Below are 25,341 nucleotides of genomic sequence, written 5' to 3' on the forward strand. Positions count from 1 at the left end.
GAGAGTGTCCAGAGAGAAGCAACGAGACCAATGAAAGTAGTGCAGAGACTGACTAATACGAAGACAGCAAGGAACATGATGTGTGTGAAACACGGCTGCCTCGGCCCCAGGAGAGGTTTGGTGAGCAGATGATGGGTATTTGGGAGATACTCACATCATCCATGGAGAACGTATAGGTAGCCTCGCATGATGGTGTTTAAATTAGCCCTAATCAAGTGAAATTAAGGAATTTATTATTTGGTTGAAATCCAGGAAACCCTAGACACTTATTCCACTGGGGTGCAGGTAAGTGACAGCCCTTATAGGTGCTACTCCTTGTGCCTGGGATGCTCTTCCTCGTAAAGTTGGCATGACAGACTCCTTCCATAATTCAGGTCTCAGCTTAGGTGTCACCTGCTCAGAGAAGACTTGACCTCTCTAAGAGAAGGTCAAGTCTCCCTGCATATGTAAAAGTCACTGTAGACCTGTGCCCTTCCTCTGTTGATTTCACAGAGCAATATGAAATTATCTTCCAGATTGAATTCTTTGCTTCCTTAGTGTCCAACTCTCTGGTGGAATGCTTGTCCCAAAAGATCAGGGGTCTCGTCTATCATATTCACCACTAGGTCCCCAAAACTAATCATTATTCCAATAACCACTCACACTCATAAAGCAGTTAAGTCATGGCAAGAACCCTGCTAACATAAACATGTCTGTGTTAACTTATTCAGGCCACGCAAAAACCTAGATTTTATCATTTCTATTTTTTTTTAAGAAGAAGAAACTTGAGTCCCAGAGAAGGTGGGTGACTTCTCTAAAGTTGCACAGCTATAGGTGCTAGGGCTGGGATCTGAAGCCAGGTTCTCTAGCTTGAAAATCAACACTCTTAATCACTGCACTACCCAGTGTGTACCCAACTAATACGTATTGAATAAATGAGTCAATCAGTACATGAGTGAGTGAAGGAATGAGGATTTGAGTCCACAACATCTGCCCAGAGCAGGAAGCAAGAAACGTATTGAGGTTTCCCAGCTTTAGTGAAGGTGAGTCCTAAATGATGGCCTTCAGGAATCATCCAGATGTCATCCAACTGCAAAGATAATCCCCATGCTGATTACCTGTGTGGTGCTGAAAAGGATCTCCATGCCCTGAGCTGCCAGGAAGGCCTCCCTGCCAGACCGGAGGTTGGCAATATGCCTGAGGCAAAGCAGAAGCGCCCTGCGGATCAGCACGTAGGAACTGGTCGTGTCATGGCTGTGCCAGTCCTGATGCAGCCTGAACAAGATGGTGACATAGCCTCTGTTCACTGCCCTGCGGCTGTCAGACTCTGAAACCAATGGGAAAAGACAATGTCAATCACAGGCTGGCCATACCTGCCTGAGGATGTCCCAGTGTACCTCCCACAAGATACTAATTCATCATAAAGGGAATGAAAATAACTTTCTATTGGAGAAAACTGGCAGATATCACCTTCATCAAGTGACCAAAGTCAACATCAGCAGATAAGATGCCCTGAGAAAGACACACCATCACTTTAGCATCACTTAAGCACCACTTTAGCATCACTTTAGCATCCCTTCAGCATCTCTTCTATGATTTTCCTGCCCCAAAATGCATAACCTAAATGTTACTATGAGGAAAATCAGCAAACCCAAAATGAGGGACATGATGCAAAATATCCAGTCTATAATTTTCAAAAATGTCAAGGTCATGAAAAGCAAAAAAAAACAAAAAACAAACAAAAAAAAACCAGGAATTGAGCTAACAGAGACTAAAAAGACATGGCATGTCAGTACGATATATAATTATAATTTAGATCCTGGACCAGAAAACAACTTTTTTCTTTTGCTACATAAGGCATTAGTGATGCAATTGGTAAAATATGAATAGTGTTTAGATTAACCCATAGTATTGTATAAATGTTTATTGTCAGATTTTGATAAACTATTATATGTTTACATAAGTGAATATTCTTGTTTTTATGAAATTCACCATTGTGAAAGTCTATAACATTCTCAAATAGTTCAGAAAAAGGATAATAGTGTGTGGGGAGAGAGAAGAAAGGAGGTGGGGGGAATCCACAGGATTTCCATTCCTCTTTCCTAAGCCTCAGTAGACTTGGGATATTGTCATTTGGGTTGAGCAAACTATAAGGCTTAGGTTAAAAAGGAGAGGACCCTGAGTGACAGACATAATGTCAGGAAGGCTGCCATGTGTAACAGATGTGTTGGGTGTTTTCCGTAAAGAGAACAGAAGCCAGATCAGCAAGGGGTTGGCTCCGTCCACGAAAGGAACTCCTCAGGCTCAAGGCTACCCAATAGGGAGCTGGTCTCTATGTGGTAATGAGCAACGTGGCACCAAAAATATCCAGAAAGAGGTTGGAAGTCCACCCAGCAGGGATGTGAGGACAGGGCTTCCTTACATCTGACAGGGAGCTGTAATAGCATGCTCTTACAGTTCTCTTCCCCTCTTTCACACCATGACTACCCTTTGTTAGTTGAATGACCCTGCGTGAGACCTCCCATGAGACCCCTCTGATGGGTGAATCATTTCTTCCTTTTTCCATTATGAAGAAAGAAAGGGGGAAGAATGGTCCAAGATACCTCTCTCAACAGTCCACATACACCACTTTTCATGTTAAGCTCCTCCACCTACAGGGTTGGCGGACAGACCAGTTCAGGTCTACCCAGTAGATGGGGAGATAGATACTCTCTGGATCCTGGTCCTCTCTACCCCTGTGGACTAGGTACCCCGAAGAACTCTAACGGGCTGACTCTCAGGAACAAACGCCCACATCTTGCAGCTCTGCCCTCTCACGACTGCATTTCTCCATTATCCATACTGTTCATGCTGGTTTATGAGACAATCTATGTTTCTGGATGAGCATGTGAGAGAGAGATCCCCTGAACTGTAACTGGATAAGTAAAATTTCAGCTCCAAGTCAGATTTTTTCCTAAGACCATATAAGTGCACATGAGTCAAACGATAACATGAAAATTCAGTGCTTTATTCCAGAAGGGTTTTCTCATAATATTAATGGAATTCTCCTTTTCTTCTACTTGTTTGTCAAATTCTAAATTGTCAGGCTTGACTGAGCCCCACTGAGATTTCTGACCCATTTGTGCAGTTGGTTTTATATTTTTTTTCACTTTTGACAACATTTCATTCAGCCATGACCCTAAATTGAGAGCCATGAGCTTTATTCACTCCATGATGTGTTTGTGGAAGGTTTAAATCACCTTCATTACCTCCTATAATGAATTATTCTTTTGTATCAAAAATATTTCTCTCCTCGGCTGGTCCCAGCCACAAAGCACTGGACTTCTTTACCGCCTAAATGAGGTTCCAGCCTATCCAATATCTGATGTTTAAAAGAAAATTGAGGATTAGGTAGGAAGTATTAAAGGAAACTATCACCTGCTGAAAAGAAGACAGAATGGCAAAAAAAGTGCATGGGCAGTGGGAGGTTAAGAACTTTTGTCTTTTATCTATGTTAAGGGTATGAGACTAATAATGCGTTATCCTCATGACGTTCATCTCCCACTTCTGGGGGAGGGGGAGGGAGATAACGAGAAAAAAGTCTTTAATTGTCTGAGAGAAAAATCCCTTATCAGATCCCAATGATTTTATTCACGATTTCCTGTTAATCTTCAACAACCTGTCATGTTTACTAACATCGAAAATAGCTACACCTCCTCCCCCAACCCCTACCCTAAATCAGTCAATCTTTCTCCGGGAACGGCTTGGGAGTTTTGCAAAAAGTCAATATGCACCTGAAACCCGACAAGAGATCCATCAAGCTGAACAAATGTAGAGGGGAGCTGAAGAATGAAATGAGGGTCACTGGGATCTGCAACTTGCAGAAGTTTGAGAAGATCTGAGGGGAGGACAGTGCTTCTCCCAGGGAGGCCAAATAGGAAGGAGAAGATGTGGGGTTTCAAACATTCCTTTGGGTGGGCTCAGGGTTTGGAGGCCAGAGAAGATCCCCAGACCAGCTGTACTTTAGTCTGTTTATGGAAATGGCTTCTTCCTAAGATCTCCTTGGAAAAAGAGTCCCTGTTCCTTAATTTTTTTTTTTAATTTCCAAAACAGATTGGTTTATGTTAAACTGGTTGGAGGATGGGGTGGAATGGACAGAGAGGACTTCTGAGGACCTTTAATTTAACAGCTCACCTCCACCCCCTTCCCCATCCAAAGGCGCTCTCCATGCCCCCTTGTCTCCATCAGCCCCTCCCTGGCAGCCTCCTGCTGAAGTTCTTATCTGGCCAGTTTTCCGGTGGCAAATCTGCATCCTTGTCCTCACCTCCAATTTATCCTCTTAAGTTCTACTCTTTCTACCTACCTTTCCAGATTTTATCCTCCTGAAGTCTTATTTGTAGCTAATTCTCAGTCTAAAATGTGACCTCATGCTCTCCTTATTTTTACCCCACGTATTTCTTCACAGAGGTTCCAATGTTTTCTTTAGTGCAGACCCCACTGATGCAGCAGATTTTTACATTCAGGAAGAAAGAATAAAAAAAGGAAGGGAATATACCAAGATATCAATAGTACTTATGAGGGAGGAAAAGATTGATGATTCTATTTGCTTTCGGTTTTTTTAGACTAGACTTAGACTTTTCTGTAGTTTTTATTCTCCTCATCCTCTGCAATGAACTTTGCCAATCAAGTAGAAAAAAGACAGGTTACCCTTTGACAGGAAGTCCGTAGTCTATAGGCCATGCCATGTTGTAAATGCCTGTGGGCAGGGCAAGAAGTCCCCGGGTTGCCATAGCAACCAATTCACCTTACCCCATCCCTTTCGAAAGTGAATTACCTACCTTGCCCCTGAAGGTATTTGGGAGCATGATCATCTCTATGAAGATGTTTGTCTTTTAACAGGAAAGCCCAGACACCTTCAAGACTCAAAGACTGGATTTCTCATGGGGAATTTCCAGCCCCATGACAGGTTGGTGGAGAAGTGCTTGGTGACCCAGATTATAATACCTGCAAGCAACCCAACGCTCTGCCACTTTTATTGGGCAAAACCAGAGGAAATTTCCATGACTGCTCTTTGTTTCCCATATCTGAGAATTTCATCACCCCTTTTAGAGTAAAGACATAGCTTAAAGTGGAGGAAAAGTGGGAACCTGCAGCAGAGGAATGAGCTGGATGCTTTCACAACCACAGCTCTAGGAATGAGATATACAAATTAGTGCAGACCTCCAAACTCATCTTTACTATCCTCGTGTACCCTTCACTGCCTTGCTGGGCAGAGCCTTCGGCTGTCAGCTTTCTTTCTGGAGTCCTTGCACATGGCTGTGACCTCCACTGCTTTCTAGCTGTGTGACCTTGAGCATGTTACTTCACAGCTCTTGTCACTAAGTCTTTATCTAAAAAACAAACAAACAAACAAAACTGATAACAGTCCCTTCCTTGTGGAACTGTTGAGAAAATTAAGCTTGATGCCTGGAACGTAATAAGCACTCAATACCTGTCGCTTATTATAACTGCCATCATCAACATGATAAGCATCATCTATTTACTGTTCCAACTCCCCCTCTGTAATTTTGGACAACAAACTGCCAAATGCTCAGGACATGAACAGATTCCTTCGGACAGCCTCACACAAGAATAGGAGCACTAGGATCACATAGTTGTTGATCTGCATGCATTTTGGCTCTATCATTTATCAGCTGTGTAACCTTGTTTAAGTTACTAAGCCATCCTGGACTACATTTCCATCATCTGCAAATATTAAAGCAAGATAAAAGAGAGATAACTAAAGCATCACCCTTACAAGTCCATTATAAGGAATGATTGCATAGTGTAGCAGCTGGCATCAAGTATGTGCTCAATAAATGATAATCCCTTCCCCATAAGGATGACATTCAAACTTCAAATTCACTTCACTAGTGAGAATAGCCCAAGGAGAAGTTTCAAAATAAGTAAAATTTAGAACCACAGTCCTTCAATCCCCATGTAATGGAATCGACTTCTCACCCCAAATGCCCACACATCTTACACAGCTGCCTATCTGTCCTTAGACACCCCAAACATACATACCGAGGACCATTCCCCCACATTATCCCAGGAGCCCTTACAGACAATGTCCATAATGTAGAACTTTTCAGTTCCCCTCTCTGACCAACTTTACCCGAGTTGGGTCCCATTACACTAAAGCTTTTTTAGAAGACTGGGTAGTGCTGTAAGATCCTCTTGATTGATAATGGTTAAGTGTTTAATAACTCACCCTTGCTTTTGATAAGCACATACACGAGTAAGAATAAATACAAGAATTCGAGGCTCTCATCATTCTTAAGAACAGAAATCATCTTCAGCCACATAGCATAGTAGGCCATTACTATCCGAAGAAATTCTTGCCCAGGAAGATTAAATAGTTTTATTAAACAGATTTATTTCCTTCTGTTTCAGGAACTTCATGAGAATTCATTCATATGAACTACTGACAATTCAGCTAGCCCTTTTCAGGACTGTGGCCCCCTTCTCAAAAGAGAAGACCACTCAGCTGGGCTTATCAAACACCCCTCCCCAAGGCTTGCCTCCAAACCCTCTCCTCACTGGATCCCCCAACTGAGCAATTATATCACAAACACTGCCTGATCTTCATCAGGACTCCACATGCAAATACCCACCTGGAGCCACAGCACTCGCACTGTATAATATCCCACCCTAGAAATCCCCCTTTGGAGACATTACTACAACCCAAGATAATGGTGACCTTAACTACAGCAAACAATCCACTGGCCTCTGCAACAGTGCTCTTTTCAGGGAGTCCATTTAGAAGATGTTTCTGGACAAAGCAGGCTTTTACCAAGACTTCTAAATCATATTACATGAACAATAAGCTGCCTGTTTTGCCACTGTAACACCAGTTACAATTACTGAGTATTTATGTACTGAATGTTTCCTATGTGCTCAGCATTGGGCTAATCATTTTACATGATCATCTCACTTATCTCATGGAAATGCTTGAAGATAAGCATTATTTGCCTCCTCTTACAAATGAAGACACAGAGGCTGAGAGAAGTTAAATAACTTATTCAAGTCCTGAGAGCTTATAAATGGCATGTGGAGAATTCAAATGGAATCCCCCATCTGCCTCCAAAGCTGACATCCCACATCATTATCCCCAGTGCCGGTTTGTACAGATTACACTGTTTTGCATTCAGATAAAGACCTTTAACGGTTACCAGGAGAACCAGCTTCTTGAGGAGGGTTTCCGAAAGGCTGAAGGAGATGAAGTCCGCGGAACAGATGAGGTGCTTGAGGGGCGTGGCTTTCAGCCAAATGGAACCTGGCACCGTCCCTCTGGCCAGTCGCCCTCCGTCGCCCTCCTCCGTCTTCTCTGCTCCCTCCCAGGCCCCTAAATTGTGGCGAAAGTTGATTTTTAATAGGAGACTCAAGAAGGTTTAAAGAGTCAAGGGCTTCCCTGGTGGCGCAGTGGTTGAGAATCCGCCTGCCAATTCAGGGGACACGGGTTCAAGCCCTGATCTGGGAAGATCCCACATGCTGCAGAGCAACTAAGCCCATGCGCCACAACTACTGAGCCTGCGCGTCTGGAGCCTGTGAGCCACAACTACTGAGCCTGCGCGTCTGGAGCCTGTGCTCCGCGACAAGAGAGGCCGCGATAGTGAGAGGCCCGCGCACCGCGATGAAGAGTGGCCCCCACTTGCCGCAACCAGAGAAAGCCCTCGCACGGAAACGAAGACCCAACGCAGCCAAAAATCAATTAATTAATTAATTAATTTAAAAATAAATAAATAAAGAGCCAAATTAACAGCCGATGGTGCCTCGGCTCCCTGGAGGAGATGTTCAGGACCCCTCCTGACGCCCGGCAGGGACCCCTGAGGCCAGCCGGGAAGTCAGGCCCAGTATGTGGCTGCAGGGCTGCCGAGGCGGAGTCGCTCTCAGCCTCCCCGGCAGCTGCTTCGACGCTCCTCACAAGGGAGAAGCCGCGCTGTATGTACCGAAACATAACTAATCTTAATGTCAGCAGTAATGGAAATTACACTCCATTATCATTAGCTCAAATAAGAATAATGATATGGAATTAGCTTGCAGGTATTTTTTTCTCTTTGTAAAACAGATACTTTTCAGTAAACTTGGCTCTAAAGGAAATTTGGGTCTCAAGCAAATCTTGTTTTCCCATTGACTGCCTTTTGAAAATGAAAGATGCTTTTCCTAAGCTTCAGAAAGAGTGGCTAAGGTGGCTGAGAAACCATCCTTCATAGCATTGTTTTCAATCTAGACTTGCCTACTGCTGGTTGGGTTTTTTTGAATCACCAACTGCTTCTAATACCTTTCCACAGATACATTCCCAAGCCATAGAAGTTTCTCCACTCTTGAGAAAGCCTCAGAAGCCATATCTGCCTCTTCCTCCACACACCCAGCTCTTCCTCTGGTCCTTGGAGAGTACCATGTCCAAGGTATTAGGCTGCAGTGCTACAGGGGAAGGGACCACTAACAAATAGGGACATACTCCAGACCAGAACCCCCTGCCACTTCCCTGTATCCCATATGATGAATCAATCTCACCTTGTACTTTATCAATTCTAAGGCATATATTTTTTCACATTTTAGCATTTCCAGAATTAAGATGCTCCTTACCAATGATGATGTTTCAATGACAACTGGCAGCATTTTTTCGCTCTTCATGGCACATAAAAATTGGAGCATCTTATAGTCAATGACATCCTAGATTTGAGGAAGTAGGATTAATTTTTCAATATTTAGTTTGAAAATTCTCTAAAAGGAGCTTGTTCCCAGCAAGAAATGATCGCTTGAGAGGTTTGCTCAGCGTATGGGAATAAGCAGAGACAGTTTGCCCTGAAAGCCAGATCTTGCTGTGTCTAGGTATGCGGTGAATTATCAGCTAAAACCATACTCATACCCCTTAAACTCCAGGAACCACCATTCACTCTTTCAACAAACACACTTAACAACTACTACGTGCTAGTATGTGCCAGGCAGTATTGTAGGCACTGGGGATATTAGAGCAGGAAATGAGATGCACAAAGTCTCTACTCTTAGGGGCTTGCATTCCCATGGGGGAGCTGGGGAGACTCTCAGATCCAAATAGATGCACACACACACACACACACAAATTAGGTAACTTCAGACAATGACGAGTGCTACAGTGAAAATCAAAGAATGATTCTAGAGGGACTGGTGGGGCTGCTACTTTAGACTGGGTGGCTGGGGCAACTCTTTGAGGAGGGGGCATTAGCACTGAAACCGGAATGTAGGAAAGAATCAGGCTGCAGAGATCCGGGGACAGAAAATTCTAGAAATCTGGAGAGCGGAGCAAGTAGAAAAGCCCAAATTTGGTGAGTGCAAATAACAAAAAGTCTGGAAGCTAAAGCCAGGTGAAGAAAGTGAGGGGAGAGCAGTAGGGCAGAGATCAGAATGCGGGACCCCCACCGCTTTGACATTCATCACAGCGGGTTGTGCAAAATCAGGTCGGGGGGGCAGATATGTCGGTCAGATTTTCTCACTCTCCTTTTTGTTATTTGTTTTTGACATCTCTGCAAGAAAGCCCTTAGGAATGATCATCTTTGCCTGGACCTAAAATTTCCCAGGAGTTTTCCTATCCATCCAGAGTTTTCTTTTGAGTCTAGATTCTTCGTAGGCAAAGAAGCACCTGCTAAGCCCTAAGACGAGCCCCAGTCCCTTCTGGGTTATTGTAGAGAACCTTCCTCCTAGTTTCATTTTGCCATTTCCACTGTTTACTCATCAGAAGGCAACACTTAAAGAAGAAAGCCAGGATTTAGACCTGGAAGAAGAAAAACAGAGCACTTCCCCGCCTGCCTTTCTCTGTCAATGGACGAGGGAGACACCTGTCCGTCAGCGGCGTTGCCTGCTTCTGGCCAGAGTACAGACAAGCAGTGTGGACTACAGGAAAACAAATCTGTACGTGCAAACATCACGTGCAAATTGGTTCACACTGCATTATGCTTCCAGGCCTTGAGCATGCGCAGAGCAAGGTGAAGAGCTCAGCCTCTGTGCTCCTGGCCCGCTGTCCTTTGGCCTGATGTCATACGGCAGCACAGCACTGAAAAGTCCCGAAGCAAGCGTGAGCCTTGCGCTTCCTTGTTTGAACTCCACTCCTATCCCCCGTGGTCCTCCGAGTGCCCCTTCCCTACCGCCTGGAATGTGCCCACAGCAGCCTCCTACTTGACCCGCATGCCTCCCCTCCACTGCCCAACACTTCTCACTAAAACACACACTCAGATGCTGTCATCCTCTACTCAGAAAAATGGAACAGCTCAGGGAAATCCAGAGGATCTGTGGATGCCAACAGGGGCCTAATGTTCTCTGGGTCTCCTTGTATGGGCGTAGCAGTTGCCAGGCAGCCTGGGTGTCCCTGGGATTAGGGGGAGGGGCTAAGGAAGAGGCTGAGCAGGGTCTCTGACCCCTGCTGCCACTAGAGCAGCTCCACCATCAGCTGTTTACATGCAATGGCTCTGCCAAGGTTTTCATTTCAAGTTTAATACCTAAAATTTATTTCTTTAAAATAAAAATAAAAGATTTGAAATCCTCTGGTAGTGAAATGAAGTGGGATTTCAGTCCCACTGTGCCAAGTACACATCATGCAATCTTGGGCAAGTCAGCCAACCTCTCTGAACCTCAATGTTTTGTACAGAACAGTTTCCCAGCCTGGAACTATGGACATCTGAGGCCGAATATTATGTCGTAGGGTCGGGGGCAGCTGCCCTGTGCATTGTAGGATATTTAGCAGCATCCTGCCCTCTACCCACATGATGCCAGGAGCGCCCACACCCCCTGCAGATGTAGCAATGAAAAATGTCTCCAGACCTTGTTAAATGTTCCCTTGGGACAAAATCACTCACGCTGAGAACTGCTGCTCTAGAAGAGTTAAATAGTTACCTGTCTTGCAGGACTACGGTGAGCATTAAATGAGATAATATATGAAAAAGTGCTCTGCAAACTGCTATTATTAGAAGTCTGTTGGAAGCATCTGACTTACATCCTGACATAAACAAATAATTGTACAGTCAATCCTGAATGGGATGAGGAAGCTACTGTGCACTTTCAGAGCTCTGAGATGTTTATCTTTTTGTCTATCTCTTTCAATCTTTGTGATACCTTATCTTTGTCAATCCATAGCCAGTCATTCATTATGCCAGGGTGACACAAATTCTGAAATCCAGAACATTTAGAGCTCAGCAAGCCTGGATGTTAACCCCTGATTCCCCAGAATGAAAACAAAGTACATAAGTGTGTGTGGATCAACCTTCTAGAGTAAAGGTTTGAGCTTTTAGCAAACACACACGACCTTCACACACGAGCCTGAGCTTCCTTGAACACATTCACACTGTTGTCAAAGCAACATCATGGCCCAAACCTACAGGCAGACAGATAATCAGGCCAGAGGGAAAGCCCTAGAGATAGAACCAGGTCTTTAGTGCCAGAAAACAGGATAGTCGGGTTGAAACACAGCAGCCTGCTTAGTTGTGAGAACCAGGATTGGCTGCAACCTTATTACAACAAGGTTTTTTGCAGACAACAGTTTATGTCAGGCAAGGAAAACACACCACCACCATCCACAGTTCTGTTAGACCCCGTGTGGGTGCCTGGGAACATCCTGGCCATCTTGGGAAGGTAGTTCACCATCTTGCCTATACTAACAACCATTGTCATTTCCACCGGAAGCTGACCCTTCTCATTTAATTAGGTCCAGTTTAATTGTTTAATTAGGCGTCTTAATCCCAAGAGACTCAAAAGTTACTTGACTAAGGCTCAAGGATGAAGATAACAATTTTACATCTCTCTCTGAGTCAAACTTGACTAGCTCTTCCTTAGGACCACCACACAGGAAAAACGAGCACGTGTTCCAAACCTCCTAAAGGATGCATCAGCCCGTCTTTAAATTATAATCTCTGACAATTTACTGAGCTCTGAAAGTGCCCCATGAGAATATTTATTTCAGAGGTTTTCAAACTTGATTCTTTCGAGCCCTGAGGAACTTCCATGGAAGTTTCTCAGCATCAATCACGAGCCAGGGAAAGAAGAGGTGAAAAGGGAAAGGCCAGGCTGTGATTCACTGGGATCTCCCACTTCTGCTCCCGTTTTATCTGCTTTAGATGTGTCATCTCCTCAGAGGATTTCTTTAAAAAAAAAAAAAAGTTTCTTCTACTAAAGCACCCTCAAACCACTCAACTTGTATAGCCCTCCCATTTTTGGAAAACCAAACTGAAATCAAGTACAATGACAAAGAACTAATTTCAGGTCCCATGCCCATCAGCCAAGTCCAGGTTTCCTGACTCCATGTGGAAGGTGAGACTCATCCTTGAAATAGGAAGATTTTCTGCTTTGAAGACAGTCACAACGGAGTTTGAATTTCAGCTCTCCACTTACCATTCATGGGATCTTGGGGAAAAAATGATTAACCTCTCCTAACTACAACTTCCTTGTATGTAAAATGGGAATATAACGTGCCTGGCAAGTGCCACTGCTCTGTAATTAATAGTTATGATCATTATTCCCTGAAGGTACTCTCATAAACAATAATTCTCTTATCACTCCCCACCTTCCTGCCCTCTTCCTTGAGGGATCGCAGAGAACAGTTCATGAAACATATTATCAAATGGGATGTGGGATGCCTGTGAACCATGGGAAGGCAGATGGGCATCTTACTTAAGTCGTGCCTTTGGCCTTGGCAGCAAAGGTGAAGAAGGTAACAGGTTATCACAAGGGTTCAGGGGAGATGGGGAAAAGTAACTGCAGGATTCTCTGCTCTCTACCAGAGGCAGCCCTCAAAAAAGCTGCGCGAGATGCGAGATGCTCCCTACCCTTGGTAAGTCCCTCTCAACCCCGCTAACCTCACTGGGAGTGCAACAAACTCCAGCAACTTTTCCAACACCGGGCTTGGGCTCCGCTCACCCTGCCTCCTCCCAGCTCCCTTAAATAATGGCTGAGCGAATGCCTCTGGGACCATCTTCAGCTAATTTCCTTCAAGACATGCAAGCTGCTAACGCTGGGAAGCACAGATAGTGTGGAATAGCAAATATGGCCAAAATTAGATTAAAATAACCTCCTGATAAACAAATTACTCACCGAAAATAAATATTGGACTGGCGCGGCCAAGATAACTAGAACAGCACCACCACATGGCAGGAAGAGGAAGTACATGAGCTGCGGTCTGTGGCCAGGGACGATCAGCACCCACCCCCAACTCGGGGGCCTGACAAAGCCAGCAGGGAAAGGGAACTAGCAGCTGTAATCCTTCCCGGCCCTGTTCCCTTCTCCTCTCACTCACCCCGTCATTCATCAGCCTCGCCTGATGCTCAGCCTCACAGCAGAGACTCTGGCCCTTTGCACAGCCATGTTGGTGTGTTGGCACCTCTCACTGGGTCCCCTTCAGATGCTTGTATGGGATGGACCGTGTGATGCTCTTTCCTAAACTAAATGACAGATGCTCCCACCACATACAAACGCACACAAATCCTTCTAATACTTAGAAAGTATTTATTTAGCTTCCTTTCAGATTTTGATCTTATCTTCTTTGGGCTAAATAAACCTACCCTTGTTCATCTCTCCTTGGTGTGCACAGAGCTCAGGTCCCAGGGTCTACAGCAGGTAAGCTCTGTAGCCCAACCTCTCCAGGCCTCAGTTCCTACACCTGTGAAATGGTGATGATGATACCCCCTTACTAGGCATGTACATGCAGTGGTATATACAGTGGTTGACACGCTAAGCAGTCGATAAATGGTACACGTGTGCGATGTCATTTCAATCCCACCGTGTGACGGATGTAGTTTGCTAGTCTGCATTCATACAAAGTCGATCACAGCAGTCCATCCCAGTGTGACAAATGCAAAATTCTAGCAATAGTACTTGAAGCAGATTTCTGGATCATCACAGAAATATAGGGCCTGCTTCTCCAGAAGTTATGATGGCAGAAAGGACGTTGGGTCTATAATCACACCACAGTTTGATTCTTTCTGGGGACAGGAATTGGGCTGGCCTCTTCACTAAGGCATATTGGAAGCAAATGTATGAGGCTTAAGTCACGAAACTGGAATCCTTCTTTAGTTAACATTAGTGTGTTAGAGGTTCTCTGGGTACAGCTCAACGTGAGGTGTGCGGGCTATGACAGGGACCCCAGTGCCCATGGAGGTAGACCCTGCAGGGAAAATACGTGCATACGTACACAAAAATGCATACACACAAACACATATGCAAAAATATAGGACTCACTGATTACAGTATAGTTAGTTCTTAGTTATAGTTAGTATAAATATAGTGAAAAGGTTTAATTGGAAACCTAACCCTGGGCAGAGATGGGGGGTTGTCAATACCCTTGACAGAGACATTTGTGCTGAGACAAAAGAAAGAACCAGTGTTAGCTGGACAAGAAACCTTCTAAGTCTCAGAGATCTGGGTGGGTCACTCCCTCTCTCTGGTCCTCAGTTTCCCTGTGTGAAAATGCGGAGAGGGGTGGATAAGACCAACCGTTTTCTGGGATCTAGACAACAATTCGTATTGTAGTCATCAAACTCACTAAGAGACTAGATCTTAATTATTCCAACCACTACAAAGAAATGATAATTATGTGATGTGACAGAGGTGCAAATTACTGCTCTAATAGCGATATAGCAACATAGATGTAGCAAGTCTAGAATGTACATCTATGACGAGAATGTGCTACATGTACACAATGTTAAGTGTCAAATATATTTCAATTGTTAGAAAGATTAGTAGTTTTCTGGGTTCTCAGGGAGCCCTATAGTTTTGTGAACGTGTCTCAGAGGCCACCTTAGGGGAGAATCATTGGGAAACGGACAGACAGGGCTCTGAGTTCTCTACTCAAAGAAAAAAATGTTTGAACACCACTGCACTAAACAACCTCGAAGGTCTTTTCCAGCTCTGATGGTCTGACTCCATGGCCCTCCTCTGGAAACTGAAGGGGAAACACTCCGTGGGCAGAACCCTGGGGCACCAGGCTTGTCCAGGCAGCCTGGGAAGCCAGGAGGACAGATTCCAGGCCCCGTGGGAACACAGATTGTACATGTGAGCCCTGTGAAGTCTGTGCCACCCTACGGCTACTGGTGTATGTCAGAAGTTCAAAGGAATCACACTGCCAACCATCCTAAAACACTGATGCCATTCTGAGAACTCCTCAGAGCTCCTAGAATTCCTACAAAAGCCTCAGTTGGGGCTTTTCAAACATGGCCCCTTCCCTGACATTTTGCTGTAGAGCAACTATCTGGCCACCAAGTCCTCCAGTCCCTACACTGCTGATTGCCAGGCCATAGTAGAGGACCGTTGAGAGCTTGAGGTGTCTGGCCATGATCAGGACTCTAGGCGCCAGAAGTCCCCTCCTTCCTATACCCCCGCCAGCAACAGGCTGCGCTGACCCCGTGAGCCAGCCAGGCAAAGCTCACCGAGGAAGACACCAGAGAACCTCCTCTTCCTGCCGAACTTCCCACGAGCTCCCTTGCATCTCTCCCTCCCTTCTTTCTTCTCTGTCTCCCTCCCTTTACTAACTCACTTTCCCATTCCCTGCACCCTCCCCATGGCCCCAACTTATGCAAACTCCCAGACTCCTCTGAATGCTAATGCTGAAGTTGGAGAGTGGTCTGAAGTAGACCCATCATCCTCTTACTAAGATGTAGGGCCTGAACCAGAAAGTGCTTCAGGTCTTTCCTTGTTGCGAGAATGTGACCTTTAAAGCTGGGCAGCAAGGTTACTACCAAGGCGTTACGTGAAGATTCATCCCTGGAGCCAGTACACATCAGGCAGAATCCCACGGTGCACGCTCATTCCAAGCACCACTGCCAGGCCACCACTTCTCCAAACTGCATTTATACCTAATGCTCACAAAAGGGTGTTAGGGAGCAGAAAGAAAAAGGGAGAGGTGGAGAGACCAATGAGAAAGGAGAAGAAGATGAGGGGAAAAAAAGGAAAAAGAGACACAGAAGTCCAGGTAGAGACACAGATAAAAGAGAGAAAGGCAGAGTGGATGCAGATAGAAAAAGGGACAAGGGCACATGGATGGACCTAGAGATTATCATACTAAGTGAAATGAGTCAGAAAGAGAAAGACAGATACCATATGAGATCACTTATATGTGGAACCTAAAATATGACACAAATGTTGTATAGCACAGGGAACTCGACTCGATACTCTGTAATGACCTATATGGGAAAAGAATCTAAAAGAGAATGGATATATGTGTATATGTAACTGATTCACTTTGCTGTACGGCAGAAACTAACACAACATTGTAAATCAACGATAGTCCAATAAAAATTTTAAAAATAAATAAACTAGACATAACTTGGTTTAAAAATAAAATAAAATGAAATATGAAACAAAAACAGGCTCACAGATATAGAGAACAGACTTGTGGTTACCAAGGAGGAGGGGGCATTGGGGGAGGGATGGACTGGGAGTTTGGGGTTAGTAGATGCAGATTATTACATATAGGATGGATAAACAATAAGGTCCTACTGAATTACACAGGGAACTATATTCAATATCCTGGGATAAACGATAATGGAAAGGAATAAATAAAAGAATGTATATATGTGTATAACTGAGTCACTTTGCTGTACACCAGAAATTAACACATTGTTAATCAACTATACTTCAATAAAGAAATTAATTTTTTTTAAAAAAGGGACAGGGGCAAAGGACCATGTCTTATTTTTATTAATTAGAGAAAAAACTGCCTGCAATGGAAGCATTATTTATTACTCAAAGCCTTATTAAGTTTTGGTAATAAAAAGCTAAATGTTTTTGTGCAGGGTAAAGCATAAAAGGGCAAAGCTTTCAATACAAGAAAATTTAGTGTTTGCACATGCGTAGGTAGAGAGGGGGAACTGATACAATAAAAGTAAGGAATCTGGATTAGACCGTTCTAGCCCACATACATACAGAAAGGACCCTTGAATGAGCAATGACTTTAATTTTTAGGATCCTAAATTTCGGAAATAATTGGAAAAGAGGCCTAGGACTTCCAAGGCTTTATTTTGCATGTTGTTCCTCGGAAAAGGAAAGAGATGAGAGCTGTCTTTTGGTTCGTTTCTCTCTGTCCGCCATCTACCTTTCCTACATTGGCTTCTCATGCAATAGCTACTTGATGGAAGAAAGGGCTGAGACAAAATAACAAAATTGTTCTTATGCAACCTGGTGCTCTTTCCCTTTCTTTCTGTTATGGTGGGCAGCTCCAAGGCTCCCAGATCCCTCAGCCCTGCTCTCCCCGTTACTGGTGAGGGTTGCCTCCCACCACCCACTACGTCATAGGGCCTTGTTGACCTAAGATTCACAAGCCCACCCATGTTTACTGCCCCCAGGGTAGTAGATATGTCCTTCTGGCTCTATTTTAACTGGGGAATGTTCTCCTTTTGTAATGCAATTATAGAGATATACTAAAATGGCCCACTTTTATACTGATAAGTATCAAGGCCAAAATCATCACCAGCTAAAAAGAGTTTGCTTTCAGGAGATAAAGGTTCACATAAATATTCCCAGATATCAGTGCCAGATGGTGAGGGTTTGAATTTTAGACAGAAACTGACTTCCTGCATTTAGCTTCAGTGGACACAAACTCATCTGGGATGTAAATTGACAGACATTCAATGTCAAGTCTTACTTATGCATGAAGGCATTTGAAGCAACTAGAGAATTCCATGACACTCATCCCCCCCACAGCAACCCCAGCCTAAGTGCAGTGGCACCATCCATACCCAGACCTTACATGCCACACAATACTTTGGTTAGGCTGGTAGAACAAAGATGGCAACTGCTCCTCCCCAAATCCATGGAAGACTTTGCTATTTAAACACAGCACTCTTGAACCTTCCTACATTGTTTGTGGGAACTGGTGCAGCCACTGTGGAAAACACTATGGAGGTTTCTCAAAAAGCTAAAAATACAACTACCATATGACTCAGCCATTCCACTCCTGGTGTATATCCAAAAAGAAAACAAAACACTAATTCAAAAAGATACATTCATAGCAGCATTATTTATGATTGCCAAGATATGGAAGCAACCTAAGTGTCCATCAACAGATGAATGGATAAAGAAGATGTGGTATACACATATACAATGGAATACTATGCAGCCATAAAAAAGAATGAAAATTTGCCATTCGCAGCAACTTGTATGGACTTGGAGGGCATCATGCTAAATGAATAAGTCAGACAGAGAAAGACAAATACTGTATCCTATCACTTATATGTGGAATCTAAAAAATATGTATAACAAACTAGTGAATATAAAAACAAAGAAGCAGACTCACAGATATAGAGAACAAATTAGTGGCTACCAGTAGGGAGAGGGAAGTGGGGAGGGGCAGTATAGGGGTATGAGATTAAGAGGTACAAACTTTTAGGTATAAAATAATCTACAAAGATATATTGTACAACACAGGGAATATAGCCAATATTTCATAATAACTATAAATGGAGTATAACCTTTAAAAATTGTGAATCACTATATTGTATACCTGTGACTTGTATAATACTGTACATCAACTATACTTCAATAAAAAATAAACTTAAAAAAGAAAAAACAGCCCTCTTGCCTGCTGAGCTCAAATATGATCTCAGAATCCTACCCACACACGGGAGTTGGCACTTGCAATGGAACTTTATTTTTTTTCTTTTTTTTTTTTTTTTTTTGCGGTTCGCAGGCCTCTCCTGTTGAGGAGCACAGGCTCTGGACGCGCAGGCTTAGCGGCCATGGCTCACAGGCCCAGCCGCTCCACGGCATGTGGGATCTTCCCGGACCGAGGCACGAACCCGTGTCCCCTGCATTGGCAGGCGGACTCTCAACCACTGCGCCACCAGGGAAGCCCTGCAATGGAAATTTCTGCTGTCCTTGTTCTAAGATCCTCTAGATCTCTAGAACCTCCTCCCTCCCAAGTAACTTCTGCATGTTCATAAAGACTTTCTGCCATCGTATTCTTACTTCATGTGAACCCACAGGAATGACACCAGTGCTGGGGAATTTAAGATCAATTATGCAAGAAGAGCATTTCTATGAAATACCAATAAAAGTATTTGGGAGGGATCATCTGAAACCCTGAATGAGCTTCAGCTAATGTGTGATCAAATATGCAACAGTGATTCTCAGAAGGAGGCAATTTTCACATCCCAGGGCACAATTATTAGTGTCTAGAGACAAATCTTAGTCATTATAACTGGCAATGTCACCTGGTGAGAAAAGGCCAGGGATGCTGCTAAACATTCCAAAATGCACAGGACAGGCCTCAACAACTAAGAATTATCTAGTTCAAAATGCAAGGGTGTTAAGGTTGAGAAACCCTGATAGACATGAAGGCTGAGTATTTAGTGGTAGAAAGACCATAAGGGAAGTTCTCATCCAGCTCTCTCGTGTTAGGATGAACCTGAGACTCACACAAAAGTCTATGTGGACAGCTCAGCAGAATTAGCAAATAAGCCTATACATCCTTCTAATGCGACAATAAAACTTGGTTTATATGTGGAGGATGGCAGGCTATCATTTCCCTGACAGTCCATTTGTATAGTTAAACAGAGATTAGAACTAATATCATTGGTTCTATGCATGGGTCGTTGGATTCAGTAGTACAGGGTAGTAGGGGGCGGTATTGCCTTTTTTTATACATGCAGATATTATAACTCATTCATTCACTTAAACATTTAGTACACAGATATTTATTTTAGGCTTTTTATTGTGCTGATGCAAGTAATACAACAATCAGCAAAGATGACCCTTGCCCTCAAAAGTTTGCAATCTGCTGGGAGAGATGGGCAACAGCAAATTCAATGCAGCATAATCAATGTTGTGTTGGGAGAGCCTATGGGAGCATAGAGGAGGGGCATCCAGCCTGGTCTTGGTAGCCAGGGAAAGTGTTTTCAGAGGGAATGAGGTCTGAGCTGAGCTCTGGAGGGAGAGTAGAAGTTAGAAACTCTAAAACTGAGCCCCTAGTGCAGTGTACTACTCCATTTGCTAAGCACAACTAGCACGTTGGAAACCCACTTAAGGCTCTAAGCCTGAATCAGACGGTATTTGCACTGGCTATTGGTTTCTCCTGGGCCCATGCATCATGTTTTACACAGAAATAGTTAATAACTGTCATGTGACTACATTCAGATTTTTACACATGGTGTATCAGGACACTCAACTCTGAGCTTCAGGGGGGTGTGTGTATGGGTAGAAAAATAAGTCAGCCTTTCTCAGCTAGTGTAAACAGCTCTTTGCAGGAAACTGCTCTCAGCAGGAAGCCACTTTCTCCTCACTTTAGCAAAGCTAGATTGTAACTAACTTTTTTTTTTGTATTTTTATTGGAATACAGTTGATTTACAATGTTGTTAGTTTCAGGTGTACAGCAAAGTGAATCAGTTATACATACACATATATCCACACTTTTTTAGATTCTTTTCCCATATAGGTCATTACAGATTACTGAGTTCCCTGTGCTATACAGTATGTCCTTATTAGTTATCTATTTTATATATAGTAGTTTGTATATGTCAGTCCCAATCTCCCAATTTATCCCTCCCCAACCCTTTTGCTGCTGGTAACCATAAGCTTGTCTTCTACATCTGTGACTCTATATCACTTTTGTAAATAAGTTCGTTTACACCATTTCACTAATTTTAAATCAGACACCCCAATTCTCTACAATCTCTGGCCCAAGTACACCTTTCAAATCTTTTAATCACACAATACCTTGCCTAACTCATCGGTTCTTTCCACAGATCAAAGAAGTAGAAATGAAGAATAAGTAATTAACAGATGACCAGATCTCTTCCCTAGCTTCCCCGTCAGTAATCTCCCGAACGGACTGTGTGACCAAACTGCATGAACAAGGTAACATCTTAGAGGAAGATCACCAGAAGTCTACAAGCCTGCACACAGTGAGGGATGGTGATGATTCTGACCCCCTATCTCAATGACTAACTGAGATTACTTCCCTCCTTCCTTTTAAAAGTATCATGGACGAATCTTCAGAAGTGGTTTTGGGGGGAGGCTGAGTCTACCATCTCCCCATATTGCAGGCATTCTGATTAAAGGCATCTTTCCTTTCTACCAACATTTGCGAGTATGTAATTGATTTTGTAAGCAGCAAGCAGTGGGACCCCCACCCCCTGCATTTGATAACACTAGCAGGGCTCTGTCCCCATGAAACATCAGGCCTCTACTGCCAAAGCTGGGCAGGGAGGATGCAGGAGAAAGCTACTTCCTAAGGCACAGCACTCGCCGGCTGGCTTACCCAGCCGTTATCAGCATCTTTACTTCCTGCAATCCAAGAACTTCCTCATCTTGCTTCCTCGAACACCTGGTGCTATAATCAGGTGAGCAGACAGAGTGAGCAGGTAAATAATGAAAACCCAGATGCCAAACCTGAGTCAAGTTCAGTATGGAGAATGAAGCGTTCTCTCCCCATAACCCGCAGGTAACACTTTCTCCCCCCCTCCTATCTCGAGGGCTTCCTAACCCCTCACTCTTCATTCCCCAACCTGCTCTAACCACCTTCACTCTCCCTGCAGGTCAGGCAGCTGTGGATAGACTTGTGTACTGTATCAAGTTCCAACAAACCGAATGAATTCAAGCTTCAATTATTTTTTCAGTCTACAAAGGGAAGCACTATGTGATGTGACTCTTTCTCTGCACTTAGAGTTGACAGAGATACATGGTTGGGGGAGAAGGTGTTTTGATTTTTATTTATTTATTTGTAAGTTTTATTAAAGTTCACCTATTACCCACATGCCTCGGGCTCCCTATAGAGAAACAAATATCACATTTGAAGCAGCTGGTTTCCAAGATGCCAAATTAAAATAGATGAAGAGGTAAGGAGGGGAAAAAAATAAAAACATTAAGCTGAAACTTCTTCACTCCCAAGTGCATGGTGCCTTCTACTATATTGCACACATGAAATTGACTCCCAATGTAATTAGACCAGAGCTACAAGGTAAACAAACAAAAACAATTCTCAAATTATTCAGACTCCCAGAGCTATTCTTTTGCAATCACTCAAGTAACTGAGGAAAGAGCCAATTTTTTAATATAAATTGGTTATCAGCATCTACACTCTCCAAGCGATTCCAACACCCCATCTGCCCAAGAATATAGTCACTAGCTGAGTTGTGAATCAAAGGCAAGAATCATCCTTCCCACCCACTGTCATAAACCTTTCTTCCATAGGACAATCCCACTGGAACCTGCAGTTTATTCCAACAGTCCTTAAAAGCTGCTGGTCCAATTAGAAGGAGCTGGAGAGTTCCTCGGGTCTGCAGTAGACAACATACTCCAGTTAGAGTCAGTTGTCTTGGCAGCATTATGAATGGCACCTCCACAGAGACAGAGATTAACTCTCTCTTTGAAGCCCCGAGTTAGAACTGCCGTAATATCCTCCATCTCACCCCAAAGATCCAGGAATGGTTCTACTGCTGTCCAGGTTGAAAATGAGCCATGGAGACAGAAGAGCATCTTTCACTGAACTCAGAGGGGAAAGAAATAACCACGTTTCAAAAGAGGCACTTACTGGATTTCAGCAATGCTGCCAGAACTTCAGTGGCTGCCCTGGGGAAAGAGAAAGAAAAGTGGAAAAGTCAATGTTCAATGGTCTTTTTGTCAGCCCATGGATCCCATAGCTGGCCGGCTCATTGCTGCCACCTAACTGCCCCAATATTAACCAGGTAGCAGGCACTCCATTGATTCTACTGCTGACCATTAAAGGGGCACAAATGTAGAAATCACGCTGAGTGAAGTGTCTGTCTTGCAAATGGGTCTCAAGAGTCCCTTTCTCTGCTGAAAGTCTCTTCCCCTCCCACTCTTGCCTCCCACCTTCCACCAACTTCCTCACGCTGTGCTCCTTCCAGCCAGAGCTCTTGCAGTCCCTTGATTTATACCTGGAAACCCTGGGGACTCTGGAGAATGGGTTGGGAGGGGGTGAGACTTGAAGGTTGAGTGAGTACAGCAGTGCACTGCAAACTTCTTGAAACACTCACGGCCCTGGGAACACACTAGAAAACATTCACACATTGGAAAGCAAAGCTGGTTCCTTAGGGTAAAAAATGGTTACATTGCATTTTCCTTCCAAATTCATTGTTTTCTTCCATGAAAGAATTTGACAGCCTTTGCAGTGAGGGGAGGCATACAGAATGAAAATGCATTTGGCTCAGGTCTTAGTGACCCTTCAGTCTACTCCCTGAGCCTGGGAAGGTCACACAAAGACCCACTTACAGGGCAGAGGAAAACTTCATGGCACTGAGAACACTGTGGGAGGGAGAATGTGTCCTTTTTTAAATTAAAGAAGAGAAGTATTCCGCACAGCCCTACTAACTTATGCTTAAGGCCTGTTAAACAGTGATATGTCCCCAGCACCCTTCTGAGAACTGGGGGAACAGGCCAAAGAGGCTAGATCACCCTTCCAAGATTATATAGACATGTGAGCAGAACTGGGGCCCCAAACCCAGGAATCTCACTTCCCATCTTTGCTTCCTTCACATCCACTGTTCTCCAGAATCTCTCTCGGTACTTTCTTTGCCCTGGTCTCTGCCCAGTTGATAACGGACAATTCTCTTTGCAATACATTATTTACTATTGAGCAATAGAGCTGACAGTAAAAATAATAATAATAATAACAAAGGAATGAATAAAAATAAACTAAAACAGAAAGTAGGCACTTGAAACCTTACTGCTTCCCATAACCCACGAGGGAATCCTGCAAAGCAGTGGCCTGAAACTCACTGATGCAAACCCATGTCTGGGATGACCCCCAGCTCTGTGAGACCAAACAACTGCAGGGCAGTCATAAAGAAGGCAAGGCTAGTTTTCACCGATAGACTACATCATTTCTCCTTCCCAACCATGACTTCCTCTAATCAACTTTCAGCTTCCTCAGCTACGCTCTTTTGTAACACGACATAGTGCTGTTGCAGGAAGGAGGACCTCTTCCAAGGCCCCGAGAAGGGGACCCCTTCTTGTCTAACACTTGGAAATAAATGTCCAAGGAGACAAAGTTGTCTCTTGCTGGGAGACAATCCATGCAAGTGGTTACCATCATGCCTGGCTAAGGCGGGCAGTTTTGGCCAAACAGCGGGGCAACAGTGGATTTAAGAAAGGGCACGTTGAAGGTGTTGCTGGCAGCCCAAGCCAGTGTGGAAAATCTGTGAGCCACAGTGCAGAGCTCCTGGCTTGGGTTGGGAGAAAATGAATATCAGTACTTTGGGGAAAAGCAGAGTAGCCATATTGAGTTCATCAGAGGAGGTTAGCAGAGAAGAAGGAAACCACAGAAGCAGGAAAAGGAAGAATGGGGATGTCCCAAGCAAAATACCTAGCCAGGTCCTTAGGTCACAGGTCAGGTCTTAGGGCAACTCTGCATTTACGATTTGCATGGCACCTTTGTTTGGGCGAGTTCACCGTGGAGGTAGGGCTCTGGTAGATAATAGTTTTATAAGGGATACACTGGTGGTGGGGAAGAACAGGCTTCAGGCAGGTCAGTTAGGAGGATCTGAGGTAACAGGGTCCCCAGCCAAAAGAGTGACAAAGAGGAAGAAGGAAGAGAGAGGGGTTAAAGAGAAGTTTAGAGTCTTGCTACTCAAAGCATGGGTCTCCCACCTGCACCTTCATATTTCCTGAGAGCCAAATAGAAATGCAGACTCTCAAGCCCCATCTCTGGCCTGCTGAATCAGTACATTTATTCTAGCAGATAATTCATATGCATATTAACCTTTGAGAATAACTGGTTTAGAGGACAGTATCAATCTGGCTCAGTTACTCATTGATGTTGCGAGGAAGATTCAAGGGGACTCCCAGATCTCAACCCTCTAGAAGGTAGCTAATAGTATGATAACATAATAAATAAACATGAATCCAAACAGTGACATGATACAGCAGAAAATACATGGTAAGTGTCACATTAGCCAAAGATGGGAGAGAAGCAAGAAGAACTACAATCCGGCAGTCTGTGGAACAAAAAACACATTCACTGAAAGACAGACAAGAAGAAAAGGCAGAGGGCTACGTATCAGATGAAGGAACAAGATAAAACCCCAGAAAAACAACTAAATGAAGTGGAGATACGCAACCTTCCAGAAAAAGAATTCAGAATCACGATAGTGAAGATGATCCAGGACCTTGGAAAAAGAATGGACGCAAAGACTGAGAAGATACAAGAAATGTTTAACAAAGATCTGGACGAATTAAAGAACAAACAAACAGAGATGAACAATACAATAAATGAAATGAAAACTACAGTAGAAGGAATCAATAGCAGAATAATTGAGGTGGAAGAACGGATAAGTGACCTGGAAGACAGAATGGTGGAATTCAATGCTGTGAAACAGAATAAAGAAAAAAGAATGAAAAGAAATGAAGACAGCCTAAGAGACCTCTGGC

The 25,341-nt window shown here is 43.8% G+C and overlaps 1 protein-coding gene across 1 annotated transcript in view; it reads right to left on the reverse strand.

Annotated features, from left to right (window-relative positions):
* LOC308614033 (cytosolic carboxypeptidase 4-like) overlaps nt 1-25,341 on the reverse strand; it is a gene marked incomplete at both ends in the record, with an annotated part of 93,380 nt that overhangs the window by 44,807 nt on the left and 23,232 nt on the right. Inside the window, 2 exons of the mRNA XM_081228249.1 lie at nt 1,098-1,306; nt 22,484-22,521. Coding sequence (XP_081084375.1) covers nt 1,098-1,306; nt 22,484-22,521 — 247 coding nt within the window. The remainder of the gene's footprint in view (nt 1-1,097; nt 1,307-22,483; nt 22,522-25,341) is intronic.

The sequence above is a fragment of the Mesoplodon bidens genome (genome assembly GCF_964165515.1).
Source record: "Mesoplodon bidens genome assembly, chromosome: 3".
Classification (NCBI taxonomy): Eukaryota; Metazoa; Chordata; class Mammalia; order Artiodactyla; family Ziphiidae; genus Mesoplodon; species Mesoplodon bidens.